The following is an 18,663-nucleotide window of genomic DNA, read 5'->3' on the forward strand; positions in this document are numbered from 1 at the left end:
TCATAGCGATGTTAAAGAGTATCGGGGAAATTACTGAACCTTGGGGTGTCCCCTTGTTTGGTGTGGGGAATTTTTGTGATCGAATCTCTCCCAAACCTATTGTTGCTGTTCTATTGGAGAGGAAAGCTTTGACGTATCCGTGTACTTTCTTCCCGCAGTGTACGCTGTTAAGGCCCTCCAGGATTGCCGCGTGGCTTACGTTGTCAAAAGCTCCTTTTATGTCTAGCGCCATTAAAATGTGTTCTCCGTTGTATGGTATGTTGCTGAGAACCTCATGTTTAATTTGGAGAAGGACATCCTGTGTCGAAAGCTTGGATCGGAAACCGAACATACTATGGGGGTATAGCTCGTTTTCCTCCATGCAATGTTGTAGTCTTTTTGTTACTATCCTCTCATATAATTTGCCTAAGCACGATGTCAGGGAGATTGGTCGTAAGTTTGTTACCTGTAGCTTTTTACCTGGTTTGGGAATCATTACAATCTCGGCGTGTTTCCATTCCTCTGGTACCGTTTCCGCAGCCCAGTGTTGGTTGAGGAAGGCGGTGAGTTGTTCCACCTGTTCGTCCCCTAGGTTTCGAATAAGTGAATTTCTGATTTTGTCCGCGCCCGCTGCTGTATTCTTTTTTACGCTTCTTATGGCCGCGTACACCTCTTCTTTTGTGATTGGCCTGTCCAGCAGCTCGTTTTCTTTCCCTTTGTATTGTTGTGTGTAGGACGCCGGGTGGTCATGTCCGAAACATTTGACTCTGACCTGCTCTAGCAGTTCCGAGTCCGGTCCCTCGAATTGGTGTACCAGGCGGTGTATGGCCTTATTTTTTTCAGATTTTGTTTTTGTTGGGTCCAGGAGCGCCTTGAGTATGTGCCATGTTTTTGCCGTGCTAAGCGTTCAGTTTAGGGACTCGCTAAACTGTTGCCAGTTTTGCCTAGTCAGCTGAGCCGCATACTCCTCCGCCTCCTTGGTTATCTCTGCGATTTTCTTTTTGAGCTTCCTGTTTAGCCTTTGTTTTTTCCATCTTTTAGTGAGCCCGCGTCTTGCCTCCCATAGCTTGAGTAGTCGCGAGTCCACCTCAGGTGTTTCCTCTGTTCTGTCTATTTCTTTGGTGTACTTGTCGAGCACCTCCCTGAGCTTGTTTCCCCAGCCTTCTAGCGACTCGATGTTTCCCTCTATAGTTTTGCATTCCTTCCTGAAGGCATTCCAATCTGTCACCTTGGTGGTGCCAATTTTGCGTTTTATTCTTCCGGTTGCCAATTGCGTTTTTAGGATGTAGTGATCGCTGCCCAGATTCTCCAGCAGGTTTTCCCATACCGCCTTGTCTGTTCCCCGGATGTATGTCAGGTCGGGGCATGTGTCGGAGCTTACGCTGTTACCTAGTCTGGTTGGCGTACTGTCGTCTGTTATGAGGGTGCAGCCGTACATATCTGCTGCTTCCTTAACTTGCATGCCTTTCTTGTCTGGTTTTTTGTAACCCCAGGTCAGATCTTTGGCGTTGAAATCTCCTACAATCACTAGGGCGTTTGTTTTGGCTAATTTGCTCGCTCCTGCAAAAAGTTTGCGGAAGTCGGCCTCTTTTTGACTCGGAGGACTATAGAGATTTATGACAAAGACACTGCTGTCTTTTCTTTTCTTTTTTGGAATGAGTTCGACAATACCGTGGTCTATGTCTGTGTCGGCTATGCTGTCGTGTGCTATGGCGGTGAGGGATTTACTGATTAGTATTGCTGTGCGTTCTTTTTCATAGCACGTGTAGCATACGCTGCAGTTGCCGGGAAGCGGCAACTATGTGGCCCGTCTATATATAGCGCCGCTCGTCGTGGCTCTGCCAGTCGGTGCGTTGATCGATGCGATGCCGCAATATATCGCGAAAATGAAAACGCGTATACAGCTGCGCTCAAATTCCGCATATGGAAGTAATCGTAGTTTCTTTTTTATATAGGCAATTCTGCGGCGTACACTGGTGCAATACTCTGAAGACATAATTATCGTGTGATCAAAGCACGCCGATTGCCCGTTAACAATGGCCAAACCTTTCGAGAGGCCTTTAAAAATTGTTCCATCCAAATTGTTTCGGGCGCAGTTCAACACGTTGCTGCTTCCACCAACCGTTGCAGCATGTGTCACAACACGAATAAGCCGTTATTCTCGTGCCGTTAGGAAAGCTACCAATTTTAAAGCGAATAGCTTTTGTCTATTTCGCCCTTTTAAAGATAAAGCAAATGGTATTTTCCATGAAAAGCACTGGCTAGTGGAAATGCTGTTTCTAGTCGTGAAAACAGACCAGAATTCCTCAAAACAATGAACAAAGTTTGGACGAAACTTTCATTCTATATGGTTAACTAAGCTATCTGGCCTTCAGTGTTTTACAATACTGAAGGTAGCACGACACTTCCAATGTGCAGTTCTATTCAGTTTTTTTAATTTGCCTGCCAAATCCCTCAAAACTCTATATCCCGACTCACTGTAAGGCTGCAGACTGCACTTCGCTTTCAATGTGTGCATGTCGGGCTCTTGTGCAAGCTGTTTAGGAACTTGTCACAAATGTTTCGAAGGTCTGTTACCATACTTTTTCCCTGTCCTGTATGCTTCACTGAAGATGCCAAAAGAGTGATTAGCTAGCTATGAAGATTAGCAACTAAAAATAACAATGTAATTGCCTTTTATATCACCTCAATCATGAAAAAGAGCCCTGTGTAGAAGCCATGTAACTGGCAATTTTATTTGAAGGTCCACATACCACAAATGCAAGTGCTTATTTAGAACTGCAAAAGGTATTAGCATTCAACTTGTCAAGTGAGCAGGAGCAGCTTAATAATTGGGGTTTTACGTGCCAAAATCACTTTATGAGGCACGCCGTAGTGGAGGACTCCGGAAATTTTGACCACCTGGGGTTCTTTAACGTGCACCTAAATCTAAGCACACGGGTGTTTTCGCATTTCGCCCCCATCGAAATGCGGCCGCCGTGGCCGGGATTCGATCCCGCGTGCTCAGCAGTGCTCGTGCTCGTGTGCGCGTGCTCAGCAGTCCTCGTGCTCAGCAGCCCAACACCATAGCCACTGAGCAACCACGGCGGGTCAGGAGCAGCTTCCCTCCTGTGAGAATTCATATACCAATTAGGTATCAACATTCGCTCCTTGCTTTGCAGAAAAGAAAGATGCACCAGAGGTCTTACAATTTTTAAACATATGCCCAATGAACTTAGTACAGCAAGCAGCCTGTAGCTTCTCCTCATTGAAACTTGGCAGACAGAGAAGGCTAGAGGCCTAGCAAGCCTACAATGCCTGTTCACCGGCTACACAGACCCTAAAAGCAGAATATTTTGTGCCGGCTATTAACTAGCAAGGTCAAATTAATAAAATTTATCATATGCAGGTACCATAGCATGTGAATACTTACAGCTTACACAGAGATTCCTGAAATACAAGTGCCAAAAAAAAAAAAGGTTTATACATCTGCATACCAGGGGTTTCTGGAATCTCTGCTGCAGCACTTTCTGGTCTGCAGTTCATACCATTGTCAGCACACACATTACACATGGCACGTACACCACTTGCAGTCACCATCAATTTTGTGAACCTACCATCAGTCCAGAAAAAATGAGGGGAAGAAGCCTCTTGCAAACATTCGAAACTTACTTGAACAAACTACAAGCATACATAATTTTACAATGGTATGGAGGCTCTGCAGCCCTTCTATTGCATCATTATTGCAAGGGTGACTGAAGGCAAGCTGCCAGGGAATGCACTGCAGTGGTTAGCAAATGCGGTTGCACTGTTCATTTGAATGTGGTATGCAGATAACCAAGAAAATGAATCAAGTCATGGTATGAGCTTACCATCACAACAGTATAGCAGGTTGCGACCTGAAGCTGTGGTTGAATTCTGGGTGCTGTCAAACATTTATCAGCCACACACCTTGTATGTTGCAACAAATAATTTAACCGAACTATATGTTCGTCAATATTTTGTCCTTTGAGAATTTACCTACAGCTTGCAGGCCAGACTACCATAAATAGATTGTCCATTCACCCACCTTAAGTACAAGTTAGAACCTATGGAATGAGGGATAGGGTTCAAGCTAAATTTTGTTTTGAGTTCAGAAAACATTAAGAAAGCAACACAGGCTTATGGTTCACAAGCCTTACTTAATAAGTAAGGGTTTTTGAGTGGAAATGGAGAAGAAAACACATACACACCGCATCAAGCAACAAGGTCCAAGGCGATACCTTGCTTCATCTTTTTATTCATCTTCATCTTTTTGCACTAGATGGGCCTTTCTTAAGTTACGGCTATGGGTTAATGATTTCACCATTATATAAAAACAGCAAATGACGATGAATTGCAAGGAGGAAACAAACTGACTGTAGCAGCAAAGAATTGGTTGGTCAGGCAGAAACAGTGATCAAGACATACTGAACCACAACTGAGGGGGAAAAAATAATAAGAAAGACTGGTAGTTGCAAACAAAACCAGACTGTGTACATATGGCAGCCCATGAAGCTTACCCCACAATATTTACATCACTGCAGAAGGATTGCATGCAGTTACACACCTTCAGCATTGGCCAAATGAGGCCAAATTAGGAGAAAAAAAAAGAAACAACTAGATTGTGGACACTTCCACCGAAATAAAAATTAACACAGTCACAACTTCAGTGTTCAGAACAACAAAAGTGACCTCACTGTGCAGGGGGAGCATTTGACTATGCAGAGGGAACCTCACTACACTAAGAGGGGGGGGGGGGGGGGTCTGTAGGTTCTTTCCCACAAAAGCTGCTAAGAACCAGTGTCAATCTGAATACCACTCCTCCACCTCTAATTCCTTTAAAATTGTAAATGAAAGCAAGGAAGTGGGGGCCTATAGGTTCTCAACCATTCATTTATATACAGGAGGCCACAAAATTAAATAAGTTCCTAAAGGAGAGAGACAGGGAAGGAAAAAAAGGGGGAGAGAGATGTGGAACAAGAGGAGGAGGCGTAGGCTGACCACTCTTTACTCATTCAACACTTTTTTCCCATTGTTTTTTTTTTTCGCTCTTCCCTTTTTTTGGTATTTCTCCTTTTCCTTACAAAAGGACATCGTACATGAGCCACAAACATACATACAAAAACCTAACAAAAAATAACAGTAGTATGTTGTATAAATGAATTATGACCGGCAAAAAAAGCTTCCATTTCCAAAGTTCACCCTTCCTTGGCCGTGAATCGGTGGCACAGCCTGGTATGCATAATTTGCATGGTCATGCAGCCTGTGTTTCACAAATCTTCCTTGGCTCAGCCAAGTAAGATGCAGGGTTTGAGTTTCATCACGATTTGCGTGTTTTGTGTCTACATGGGCAAGGAGTAATGCTTCCATTCGCATTTCGAGCTCCCTTTTCCCAGCACCGTCCTGCAGCAGCTAGGCTTGTCCCTGGCTTCTCTTCCCTTCCACCAGTACTCCCACCCCAACCCTTCACCTTGAAATAAACACCCTATGAAGTGCAGCAGCCAATCAACAGACGAAGAAGTGGCTACATTTTTGGTCTTGGAGGCAGAATGTAGATGAATAATGTGAAATGGCAAGCAACAAAAATACAATAAGTCGAGAGGGAAAGAGGCCAAAGTGCTTGAGGGTCTGTCACAAAGATGAGACTTGCTGCAGTAAGAGCAAGTGTCACTTGCCTTTTGCATGGTGTAGAGCTAACAAGACCACCTCACGAAAAAAAAAAAAAAAATGAATTGAACAACACGTAACAAATGCTGACAATGAAAGTTGCAAAAGAGTAAAAACAAAACATTGAAAAAAGAAAGATTAAAAAACAAACAGAAAAAGGGGGATGTCTAGTGGGGGTGAGGGGGCGAGTAGTAACAAGGTGACAGGGTGGTGGAGTGAAGAGGAGTGCAGATGCAGAGTCGTTCACGGGACAGTCCAACGAGAGCAGGAGGGTGCCACGGGTACAGGGACTGCTGCTCGGTGGGGCCAGCACACAAGCTGCAGTAGGTCTAGTTGTGCCTGATGCCAACACCACCACCAGGAGGGTTACGGCTGCCACCTCTCGAGAAGGCACCACGCCCACCAGCCCCATTAGCACGCCCTCCAGGGGCTCCTCTCTGCATGAGCCCACCCGCTCCTCCACTGCGGGGGCTGCCTGATGTAAAGCTGCCCCCTCGTCCTTCTGTGGCAAGCTTCTGCTTGGTCTTCTTCTCTTCAACATTCACACGAGTCTCATTAATGTAGATGGGCTGCGAAGCAGTATGATGAAAATTAGTTCATTTTACACCACAATAATACCACTTCAGCTACAGATGACCTTTAGTTGACCTTCAGTCTACAGTCAACTTTATCTGGAGTTCAACAGCCAAGTTTCCTACTAAAATTGGCGCCGCTTGGTATACTTTCCTTGCAAGAAAATAATATTTCTGCTCACTTCATCTGGGATATAGGCTCAGCTTCTATCAGCTTCTGTGCTCAGAAATACATAAACTATAAATCTACCATTACAAAAGAATGGTTCAGTACTTTTTTAAAATTCATGCATTTACTAGACCAACTTAACAATTGTGTCATTCATATGAAAGCTAATATATGTGGCACAGCATATTATAAACACTGTGTATGGTGTCTTGCTTCATTTTCTGAAAGTGTTTCACACGCGATGTCACAAACAAGGTGGCTATGAAATAAGTTGATAACATTCAAGTTGTCACCGTGCACCATGACCTTTGTTGGCAAGCTAGCTTCTTGGTTTTTCATCTGCAATTTGGCTACTGTAGAGACACTTGTTCACTATGCACCAAACCTGAACTTTTAGTTATGTCCCGAGGGAATGCGCACGAGCTAGGCTGACAGTAAAAGCAGTAATTGGGTTTGCGGGCATCCAGCCTGCAACTACTGCAAGTAATGACCAAGTGTTCACCTGTGCACTTGCTGGCCAAACTGTTAAAAACTCATTGTGCAGGCAGAAGAAACTGAACATGCAAATCAACTGTCAGCATCGCATAGAGTAGCATGCAACATCCACACCTCGCATCATCATATCATGGGCAGTGCAGATTGCAGGCTGCATGATGAGAGAGTCCAAAACACCCCTGTGGACTCCACCACCACAACATCTGATAATATTACTAAACTGCAATAATGGTCAGCAAAACTAGAAAAAGTTTCTTGTACTGCTGAAACTCCCCCCATTTTTTAAAACAGCCAAATTATTCAAAAGTTTGTGCTCCCTTCAGTGTCTGAAAAAATCAGTCGATAGCTTATTCCTTCAAAATATCATTCTCTGTTAAAGCAGAATTTCGGAGCATAAATTTGGCATACTTCCTTCAGTGCCCCGTTTTTTTTTTAAACAGAAAATGGCAACACTAGCTATATTTTGGCTATAGGTTATTCTAACACGATTCCAAATAATGATCTTGTATTAAAGACTAGCCGCCTGTGCAAAAATGGTAATATGAGCAGCAAGGCTTTTTCAGGCACACGTCATCAACAGCGGTCAAGCAGACGTCTGGACAGCAGGCACCTGTCCATCTGCAAGACTTCAGACGCAAATTACCTCATCATCAAAAGCCAAGTGCTGTCAGTACAAAGTAGCTGGAAAGCAAGCTAACCCAATGGCCATTAAAATAACTGAAATACCAGCGATTGAGAAAAGCCAAAACGGCTAATCCTATGATGACATTGCATAGGAATCTAAATTTGACTGTATATGAACTACATTTGGAAGTGCACAAGACAAAATGAGCCCACTAGATCATCCCACTCAGCAAGGTCAACATAGTCTGCCATTAAACAAAAAACCAGACTAGTGGCAGCTTGGAAGTGGTATGCATGTCAGCAGGTAACCAGGGGGGGAGAGGATATTGTGTAAGTGTTTACCAAGTGAACATGTCCATTTTGTCTGTTGCTGAAGCACTGATTGGCTGGGGGTGCCCGTCTCCTTCTGACACCACACACCAGCCCAGCCAATCAGAACTTCAGTAGCAGATGAAATGGATATGTCCACTAGGTACACCCTTACAGAATAACCTCCCAGATGACAATTGAAAAGAGTGTAGGCTTGCCCGAGTGTTTATGAGACTGCAACATTATCAAGAATAATTGTGACAAAAATTCAGTGCAGTTGACAATGTGATTATGCTGGAACTCATGTACAGTGAATGTGAAATGCATGACCATCGCAATGCTTATAGTAACAGTTGCTGACCAATTTTCCAGACCTTTACAAGGCACTAACCATCCAGCACCCTCATACGACCGAAGAACAACAGTCACTAGTATCGAACTAGTATTTGAAGCCTCAATTAATTTTTATAAACACAATCTGCATGTGTGACGGCAAAAAATTTGCAGCCACGAACAATGCTGCCACCAGAAGGTTACTGTCTGCACCCTTGCCTTTATACACAAGGCAATCTCATCTTCCCAAGTGCCATTTGGCTGGTAAGGCTAACAGTGAAGAGTTCTAGGCTTGCTTTGTATAAGCTCCTGATCCACGACTTCCAGCAGAAGCCATGAAATCTCTCAACAAAACAGGGCTGTTAAAACAACACAGTCAAAAAGAATGTTAAAGTAGCCACTTGTGCAAAGTACCTGTACTTTGTGACGGCAAGCACACCAGCTACCACCACGCTGCACTTCTGTCATTGCAGTGGTCACAACCGACAACCACAATAGAGATAGCGCATGTGGACTTGCAGGCCGGCAACCATTATGACTGAACAGCTTTAAGTTTCTCTGTACACTCAAGAGGGCTAAACATAATAAGTGTGATTGTAGGTCCTCAACAGACTTACTGCTAGCAATTACACACATCTACACTTCATGGCATTGTAACATTCGTCACACATTAGACTGTGCAAGGAGTACACAAAATGCACACATCACAAAATTTTCAAGTAAATAAATGCCTCGCTGACATGAACTCGCATGTTTCGAAAGTTAACTTTTTGACATAACATCAACTGCCCCAGGGACCATGTGTTGACCTCTTATCCCCAAAAAGTTTTCTTTAGCATATGAGCAGACTGGAAAAGGTCACTATCAAAAGCAACCTTAGCACTGACTAAATATTAACTGGCCCCTAAACCGATCTGAGCTGAAAAATGTCTTACATAGTGAAAGCTGTGTACTAGTCCATCACAAAAAATACAGCTGCAAGAGTTTTTCTGAATGCTGCTGTAATAGCAAAGTTGCAGAAATTTGAAAAATGAATACATGACTACCAGTTTCTCGCTCCCCACTTCCCTTTGCTACAGTTCCCACAGGCACTCTCTCCTCCTCGCTCAGCAACTCTACAGTGTAGCAAAGGCTATGGATAGCGCCAGAGAACCGGAAGACTGGCTCCTCCATTGCCCACCTCTGAACACCCATCGAGTGACGTCGATGGAATGGAAGCAGCACAGAAGGATTAGTGGCCCACAATGGATGAGCCCTGCTCCCTTTCAGAATATACAACTGGCTCTCTTCCCTTATTGGTTGAACAATCAACAGCTTTTTATCTGGGTGATATCATACAAATGATCGTAAAATAAATTTAATCCTTGGGTTTGACATGTCGAAACCACGGCAACCCTCTTAACTTTTACACCGCTCTAACCGGGCGACTATTGCTATGTCCCACCCGCCGTGGTTGCTCAGTGGCTATGGTGTTGGGCTGCTGAGCATGAGGTCGCGGGATCGAATCCCGGCCACGGCGGCCGCATTTCGATGGGGGCGAAATGCGAAAACACCCGTGTGCTTAGATTTAGGTGCACGTTAAAGAACACCAGGTGGTCAAAATTTCCGGAGTCCTCCACTACGGCGTGCCTCATAATCAGAAAGTGGTTTTGGCACGTAAAACCCCAAATATTATTATTATTATTATTGCTATGTCCCACCTCTTTCGTGCAGTGGTGCTGTTGTTGTCTACTTTTGGTTCATTTAAACTGAGCGTTCCAGTATCACTTTCCTATGCAGATGTGGCAGAACGACGCGCTATGTTCGTTGGCTTGCACTACATTGCTGCGAGCATACATGCAAGGTATAGACTACGAAGAAGCTTTTTCTGGTATTTCGGTTTGATAATAGCCCAACATGTAAATATATAACATGCATGTTTAAAATTCCCTCTATATTACGCTCGCAAGATTTCTTTGTAGCCGAAGGCGGTAAAAACACATTGCCACAGCTAGGCTAGAGCCACCGCTAACTTGTGAATGTGGTGACATGGCCTATTTAAGTTCCTTTTACTCCAGAATTTCAGACGGTATATATATATACACACACACATATACGCACATACACATGCAGTGGAATCAAACGCACTTTCCAAGTGGAAGGCAGAGACAGTAGCACTAAAGTCGGCTCTATGACGGACATTTTCTCATGTAATACAGGACTTGTTCAACTGCCTTTACAGCGCTTTTTTTACGCATCTTGGCTTGTTAAGATATTTTTCTGCTACCATTCTACACAAACACACAAAACTTGGCTCTCTGACAAATCTCGAACTTCTGGTCACTAAATGTGCTTTCTTTTCAAAGCTGTGGGCGATCACTCTGAGGACGGTAGGTTGGTGGTGACATGCAGCCAGGGTATCGAATCGAAACTGAACCAGAATGTTCAGTTTTTTTCCCTCTGGAGAGGCACCGAAAGGAAAAAACATTGTTTTTGGTTTCTGAACTTTTCATCCATGTATTGCCTGCACTTGTGGCTCAACTATGCTACCTTATGTAAATACATCTCATGATTTCAGAAGTAGCAGCACCGTTAGTACTGTTTTCAGTGTGTCGCATCAGGGGACCAACTTGGTGTTGTGGTAACACAACAAATTTGCATCACACCCTACACGTGGACTTACCAGACCGTGAAGCGTGCAAAGTACCCGAGACAATAGAGCATGGACACTTGTTGCCTGTCCCCATCATGATTCAACGGCAGGCACTTATCTCTTCGTTAGCGCCAATTAACAGGCGATTCAGATAAAAAGCGCTAGTGGGCTGTCGACCGGATATATCAATTAAGTGAGCCATCAAGGTTCACTTTGAATATTTGGTTAACACAAGCCTGGATTCAAGGCTCTAAACGGGCCATTTGAAGACAAATGTGTATATAATCACATCCTACTGCATGTCATCATCAGTACACTTATGTCCCCAATTTACTCCTCTTCCCTTTTTCCCCAGCAGAGTATCATGCTGGGGGACTCCGCATTTCCTCAATGTATTCTCTCTCCCTCAATAAGATTCCAGTGTTGGTGTAGGATCCACATAATTCTTTTGCAACTATGCGCGGCCTGAAGAACAAACAACAGGCGTAATCTTTCAAGGCAGCTTAGCTGCAGCGTCAAGTTCTTGTACAAAATAAATTCGAGCTATTTTCCTGTGATTATTTTTCAGTTATGTAAATGAACTTGAACCGGTTTGAAGTTATTTTTTCGCTCCGTAGTTGAACCGGAACTGAAATGATTTTAGCGAACCGAAACAAAAACCAGAAAGAAAAACGTTTCGGTTTGACACTCAGTGTGCAGCACTTTTGAGCCTTCTACACAGCATGCAGTCGCTGCAGTTTACTTACTCTACGCACCTGGCAGTTCAAGGAGAGTGTAATACACCACTGGTACTATTCATGTTCTTGCCGCCAAATAAGAGATCGCTGCACCAATTTTCACTGAGAACCACTCCGCGTCCATGAGCTGCCGTAGCCACAGCTATAGCAGACGATTGGCATTCTCAGGCGGAAGTGAACCATTGCTTTAAAAAAAGGCCTACATTTATTGCATGTGCGGATTGATTCTTAATGTTACGCAACTTACTATGCATATATATGGTATTAAAAATAAGCTGAATGATGTGCTATGTTCCTAGCATTGATAATGACATTGTGTAGGTAGCCAATCAGATCGCTTGCACAAGTGACATCACTCACACTTCGTAGCATGGGAAGGGGCTGATGAAAACTGGGGGGAGTGGCGCTGCTGCTACTGGCAGCGATGCACATCTTTATAACCTAATAAATTACAAGCCTTATGCAGAGCACTTAAATCCTTCTAATGATCAGGAGGACCTGCCCTATTGCTTCAATAAGTTTGTACACTATTCTCAAAATTGTTGCAGGGTCCCTTCAATGTTCACCTAATGTGAGGTACACAAGTGTTTTTGCATTCTGCCCCCATCGGAATGTGACTAACACCACGACCGGAACCGAACCTGCGACCTTGCAGATGACTTTGCTGGCATGACAATATGTAAGGAGGGATTGAAAAAACCCAAAGAGGAGCACAAGATATATTATATAATTTGTGGCCTTCTATGCAGCGTAGCATTGTCATGCTTGCCAAATATCGAAACCAAATTTCACAGTACTATAGTGTTAACATTTTCTATCCGCAAGAAACTTCAATCCAAGGGACAAAAGGAAGAGAAGCAGTGTGATCAGCACTAAGAATTCACGATTCACAACCCCTTCACTGAATTTGAAGAAACCTTGCACGTCTTGAAATACGGCCCACATCTGTTAAAATGAATCCACACACAACACTTTCAAATATAAAAGACCAACTTCTTACTTTATTAGCACAACCTGTATCGTGGAGTCAACTGTGCTATCAAACCTCAATAGTATCAAATTATTGTCCCTATGAAGCAGCAGAAAAACACCTTTGAAAATACCATTCAAAATAAGTTCACTCGTCTATCATGTATGCCCACTTCACACAATATTTAATATTTTGAACAATACAGTGCATGTCCCAGCAAAAGGGGTTTTGCCTAATTAATGCCTGCTTATTCAACCAGCTGCACATGGGTGGCCGGCCACATATTTACAGTACCTACATACAGTGATCATGGCACATTATGATGTCGCCACCAACTGGAGCCCGAGTACAACAGTGACACGGTATATGCAAAACTCCAAGGGACAGCATGGCAAAAAAAAGTGTGGGAGAGTTCAGAGGCGCGCAGAAAATGTGAGGGGTTCAATGGCAAGAGCATAAGCCTCCTCCTTTAGTAACCTCCGCTTGCATATCTACGTGTTTGCCTTCAGTGCACCCATCCTGGAGGAAACTACCCTTTCAGTTCTCTGGAAATCCCCACTTCTTGTTTCGAGCTGCATCGGTAACTTGGCTTATTTTGCAGCACTGTGCCTTGCACCCTACTGCCACAGAAGTGAAGCTCAAAAATAAATTTCACTATGAAGATGGAAATATTAAGTTGAACAGAGTAAGGCGAGAAGAAATCACCGGTTGCACAGGCATTCTGGATTCCGCAGAGCACCTTCAGAACAAAGCACACACAGAAAGGCACCAAGGCAACAAAGCACCAATGGTAATTCGGGTGCTTGCCAAGTGCAAGACAGCATTTAAGGAAATTTAAGGAAACCTATGTGATTTGTTTGTCAATATCTATGCCAGGAACACTCTCATGGACAGCCCCATATTGATGGCTTAACTGAAGCACTTTGCTGTGCTCTTCGATGAGGAGATACTGTATGGACCAGCTGCAGCATTTTGAAAAAAAAAAAAAAAAGACACTAAAGAGGAACATTAGGTTCAGTGGATTGATACACTGAACCTTCAAAATAGCAGAAAGGTCTGTATTACTGTGAGCCATAAAAGATACAAAAATGAAAGATTGGCTGTTAATTATCTGTGCCACCTCATCAAGGACGTGGAAAGATAGGCTGCATGAAGAGCAGCCAGAAATCTATTAATGCTTTTTCCTGATGGAGATCTTTAATATGCAAGTAAACTTTTTTTTTCTTGAAGATGCTACCAAGCAAGACCCTTGACCATTATAAACATGGACGGCTCCAAGAAGCATAAACCTTGTCATCAGCAAAAGCAGCTTAATCCTGAAGTCTAATGTCTCGCAGAAGTCTTCCCGTTCACTACAGATATAACAAGGCATAGATGACGTGCGAATTCTTCAGCAAGTTGTTCCAAGCATGGCATACAGAACTTGGGAAAGCCAGAGCACAGTGTTTGTCCTCGTGTTTACAATTGCTGTGCTCATCATACCACCCACGAGCAAATTGATAAAAGTTTAGTTCCTGCCAGCCAGAACAACGGCAAAACACTGCAGCCCCTCAACTAGGCAGTCACCAAAAATTTAATGTAGCCTGCTTTAGAAGCTAACTTCTAGAAAACCCCTGCATTGATCTTAAAGATCAATCTATTTGAATGCCTACAAATAATTACAACAGCCAGTATTCATGTCACATGTCAGGCCTACTTCTGCCTTGAACTGCTTTCGAAAAGCAGAGTTTTGTGCAGACATAGGGGATGGGCATTCAATGGGAGATGAATGCCTCAACAACATTTCACTCCACACCAGGTCAGAACTTTTATATGATCCCCTCCAAGTCTGAATAGTTGCCAACTAATTTTTCAAACACAAAGAATTCAGAGATGCTCAATTATTTAGCCGTCTTTAAAGCAATGCCACTTGCCCAACGGTCGCCTGAAACCGACAACTGTATGGACTTCTCACACACTACCATTCCGTTTTCAGACACCTGCATGATGGCATGTAGACTAAGCATTAGCAACAAAGCGTTGCTTTTGTCTTGACAGGTTAAAGGGGTCCTGGACCACAGAAATGCACTTTAGGTTATAGACTATTTCAGAAACACTTTGCCGCAAAAAGTACTTCAATGCATTCAGCAAAAGTTATTGGCCATCAAACATCGTGTTAATAATGCTTTCATTCCATCTTCAATGACTTCCAACTGTGAAGGCTACGGCGGAGTGGGGCGTGCCCACAATGCTCCACCTACTGAACATTACCGTGGCAGGCAGTTCAAATTTGATTTTGCATGTTCACGTAGATGCCACTATTTCCTGATCTTGGTGCCTACAACGCACCAAACCTGGTCCTCGGCAAGCCCCAGTGTGCTCAGACAGCGGAATCACCATGAGCGACGTCACACTGCAGACCCGAGTATGTAGGCGCAGGGGCGCGAGTATGTCACCGTCCAGCTTGGAGTGCAGCGGACGCGAGAAGAGAAAACGGCATTCGGATTGAAATTTCAGAATTTTCCGCGACGCGTAGCGATTTCATTCTTTGCAAACACAATCGTTGGTGCGCATTGTATGCTCTGCGCTTGTCAGCTCAAAATGGCCAGACCTGGTGAGGGGCCCTTTAATATGGATAGTAACCACATCAAACTTGCACATTTTGAAGCGCTAGCAATTGCTCAATACGAAACAGAGTCTGCCAAGGCGTCAAACCAGTAGCAGCCAGGAGTGAGCGCGCGCTGACAAGAGTGTGTGTGGTCTGACCTTAAGTTTCGCATGGTTATAGGCTAGTTGAGTGTTCAAAATTAGTTGAAATTAGCAAAACCCGATGGCTATGAAACCAATAAGCAGGCTGGCCAAAGTTTAATTCATAAGCTGGTGGCTGCGTCCGCACCTTATAGATGATAGTCTGCTTCTTCCGGAAGTGCGTAATTATTGAAATTGGAAAGTAGATTTTCGCTTACTTCAGCCTGTTTATCAGACTGTGTCAATAAATATACACAGTAACAGTAGAAAGAAGTATGCTGATCCAAACACCCTTTTTGTTTGATGTCAGCTATTGGCCAATAGCAGCTGTGCATGGGATTCTGCTAAATTACAAAATCATGCGTCCAGAAAAAGAGTTAGAAGCAGGCTCCTGCTGAAAAGAGCATTGGAGAGAAAGATGACTTCGTGCTCCACTTGAGAGCTCCACGCGCCATGCACCACTACAGAACTACGCTGAGATGCTTACATCAGTGTATGTTATCTATGGACTGTGTTCTTTCAACAAGCCCGAGGAATGGTTCAGGACCCTTTTAACAGTGCTTCAATGGCAAAAGTAGCAGAAGGACACACCAACTATATTACAGCAAAGCTGTATATGGCTAGGGTTCATGTATTTTTCGTGTTTGTGCATCAACAATAAAAAAGGTTAGCAAGCGTGATCCAATCCCTGAAATAGTGCAATACCGGGCCGTACCGCGGCAGAGGTGAAGCAGGCTTTAGGCACTCGCCCCTAATAATAATAATAATAATAATAATAATAATAATAATAATAAATCAAGATGCATTACTTCCAATCAATGGGTATACTGGAAATGTTTGAGAGCAACACATGGACTCATGAGCAGGAGGCGCTGCCATATACGCAAAGGACATAATGTATGTACAATGAAACACCCTTGCCTCTTAAGAGGACAATGCCACCAACTGTGGAGATGCCTGTGCCATACAAACGAAAGGCGGAATTGTGGTATCCACTGTGTCTCCAGGCACACCCAAGTGTGATATGAAGAATTTCATGACCATGCACTTTGCATGGGTTAGCCATAATGACACTACCCCTGTGAACATCATTAGACACTTCAACGCGAGCATTTACAATATTAAAAATTTGGGGGTGTTTTACTTGCCAAAACCACTATTTGATTATATCATAAGAAGCCAACAAAGATACCAAGGACAACATAGGGGAAATTACTTGTACTTATTACTTGAAATAAATAAATGCATTTGAAAGTGGATGAAAAAACAACTTGCTGCAGGTGGGGAACGATCCCACGTCTTCGTATTATGCGTGCGATGCTCTAACTGATTGAGCTACCGCGGCGTTGTTTCCCCATTCACTTTTTTGGGGGTTATTTATGTGCTGCTACTAGAACTAGTCCTGAGAGTGTTAGCCAGCACCACCACTGACAAAGCTTGGCAGCGAATGTGGAACATCCTTTCTGCTGCAGGCGCCACGAGTACATGATCTTTTTGGGCGAAGGCAACTGGTCAATAAACCCGCACGTGCTACCTTAAGGCATCAATGTTGCCGGATTCGAGACCCTCGTTATGTAATGAACGAGAAGAAAAAGGGGTTAACCAAGGAGCCCGATTTTTATTAATCATAAAAAGCCAACAAACAAAGACACAAGAAAGGGTGTTCCACACCTGTCGCCAAGGTTTGTGGGTAGTGGCGCTGGCTAACACTCCCAGGGCTAGTTCTAGTAGCAACACATAAATACCCTGATAAGTGGATGTGGAAACGGCGCTGCAGTAGCTCAAATGGTTAGAGCATCGCATGCGCAATGCGAAGACTTGGGATCGTTCCCCACCTGCGGCAAGTTGTTTTTTAATCTACTTTCAATTCCATTAATTTATAATTTCTTTATTTCTATTAGTAAGTACAAGTAATCTCCGGTGTTGTCCTTGGTGTCTGGTTGTCGGCTTCTTGTGATATGACTAATAAAAATCGGGCTCCTTGGTTAACCCCCTTTTCTTCTTGATCTGATTATGAGGCACGCCGTAGTGGGGGACTCCGGAAATTTTGACTACCTGGAGTTCTTTAAAGGGGGGTGGAGACATCAAAATTTTCGTTCATGCGTTTGTTGATTCAAACGTTGCGTCATGCTTCAGGGAGCACAATACACACAGCGGGATTCCATATATATTCGATAAATAATTTAATAATAGCATTATTATACCGAGCGATTTCGGTTTCGGTTTCTGGGCTCCGGGGGATGCTATGACGTCGCAGAGGAGAAAACGCAACATGGCTTGGTCACGTGGCCCACAAGAAATAGTGACGTAAAACTATGCTGCGTCGTCTGCTCGTGCATACGCGTGCTCTGCCAGCAGAGGTCAACCGCTGGCAATTCAAAGTGCATGTCGCGATTATTATAATTATTGAGAAGAGCGACAACAACGGTAAGAAAATACTGCGGCTTGTGAGAGTCAGTGATTCATTCCGAAGCGCCGTAAGCTTTAGCTTTGAAGTGAACCGGAAGAGGCCTAGCGACGATATCGGCGGCGCTGAACGACCGGAGGCGGTGAAGCTGCCGTCGATGCCAGAGTGACCACTCCTCGGTCGCTAATTGGCCGCTTCGCCGTACGGCTGCCGCACAAATGGGTCCCGGGCCCGTCCTCTCTACGGCAAGGAAATCTCGCCGTTCGGGAGCAAAACCGCCGTCGCACGGGGGCCCGCGAACGACAAACGGCGTGCGGCGAGTTTCTGTGCCAGTAACGTGGAAAGGCCAAGCGAAGGAGAGTCCGCTCCGAGCTGCCGAACTATGCGACTATGCGAGGAGAGAAACAGACAACACGAACGCCGCATATCCTGGTCCCTTTCGGAGTCGGCCGGCTAGTGTTACACTCAAACGTGTAAAGGCCCGTCCCGCAGGGCAACTCGCCGCATGCAGTTTGCCATTCGTGGGCCGGCGTGCGGCGTTCGTGTTGTCCACTTCTCTCCTCTTGTGTCCGTGTCTGCACGCCTTACCCCTTCTTTGCATTAAGAAAGGATTTCTATATGCCTGTAGCTCGGTCATAGTGGAGGCTATGCTCGGCTGCTCGGCTCAGCAGGCTCCGTAATCGGCATTTCATCGCTACTCATCATACGTCACGTTTTTGTGCTGGTGTGCTATGACGTCAATATTTTCTTTCCTCCTCTGTGACATAGTAACTGCTGCGCTAGCGATGGGTCTCGACTACGAGAAGGAGTTTTTAATGACTCTTTGCAGCTGAATTAAAATTATTTTGAAATGTTTGCAGCGTCCAATACCTTGTTCTGGCTGTCCTTGCATACGGAAGCAGCCTACAACATGCTTTTTATAGCCTCAAAATTTGGTGTCCCAACCCCTTTAACATGCACCCAAATCTAAGTACACGAGTGTTTTTGCATTTTGCCCTTATCGAAATGCCGCCGCCATGGCCGGGATTCAACCCCGCGACCT

The 18,663-nt window shown here is 44.3% G+C and overlaps 1 protein-coding gene across 3 annotated transcripts in view; it reads right to left on the bottom strand.

Moving 5' to 3' along the window:
• Window positions 1–4,194: 4,194 nt before the first annotated feature.
• Window positions 4,195–18,663, bottom strand: part of rin (ras GTPase-activating protein-binding protein 2) — a 100,829-nt gene continuing 86,360 nt past the window's right edge. For all 3 annotated transcript variants that reach the window (XM_075690970.1, XM_075690978.1, XM_075690983.1), the window contains exon 8: window positions 4,195–6,215. In XM_075690970.1, coding sequence (XP_075547085.1) covers window positions 5,976–6,215 — 240 coding nt within the window. In that variant the 3' untranslated portion in view covers window positions 4,195–5,975. The remainder of the gene's footprint in view (window positions 6,216–18,663) is intronic.

This window comes from Dermacentor variabilis, chromosome 1, assembly GCF_050947875.1.
Source record: "Dermacentor variabilis isolate Ectoservices chromosome 1, ASM5094787v1, whole genome shotgun sequence".
Lineage (NCBI taxonomy): Eukaryota > Metazoa > Arthropoda > Arachnida > Ixodida > Ixodidae > Dermacentor > Dermacentor variabilis.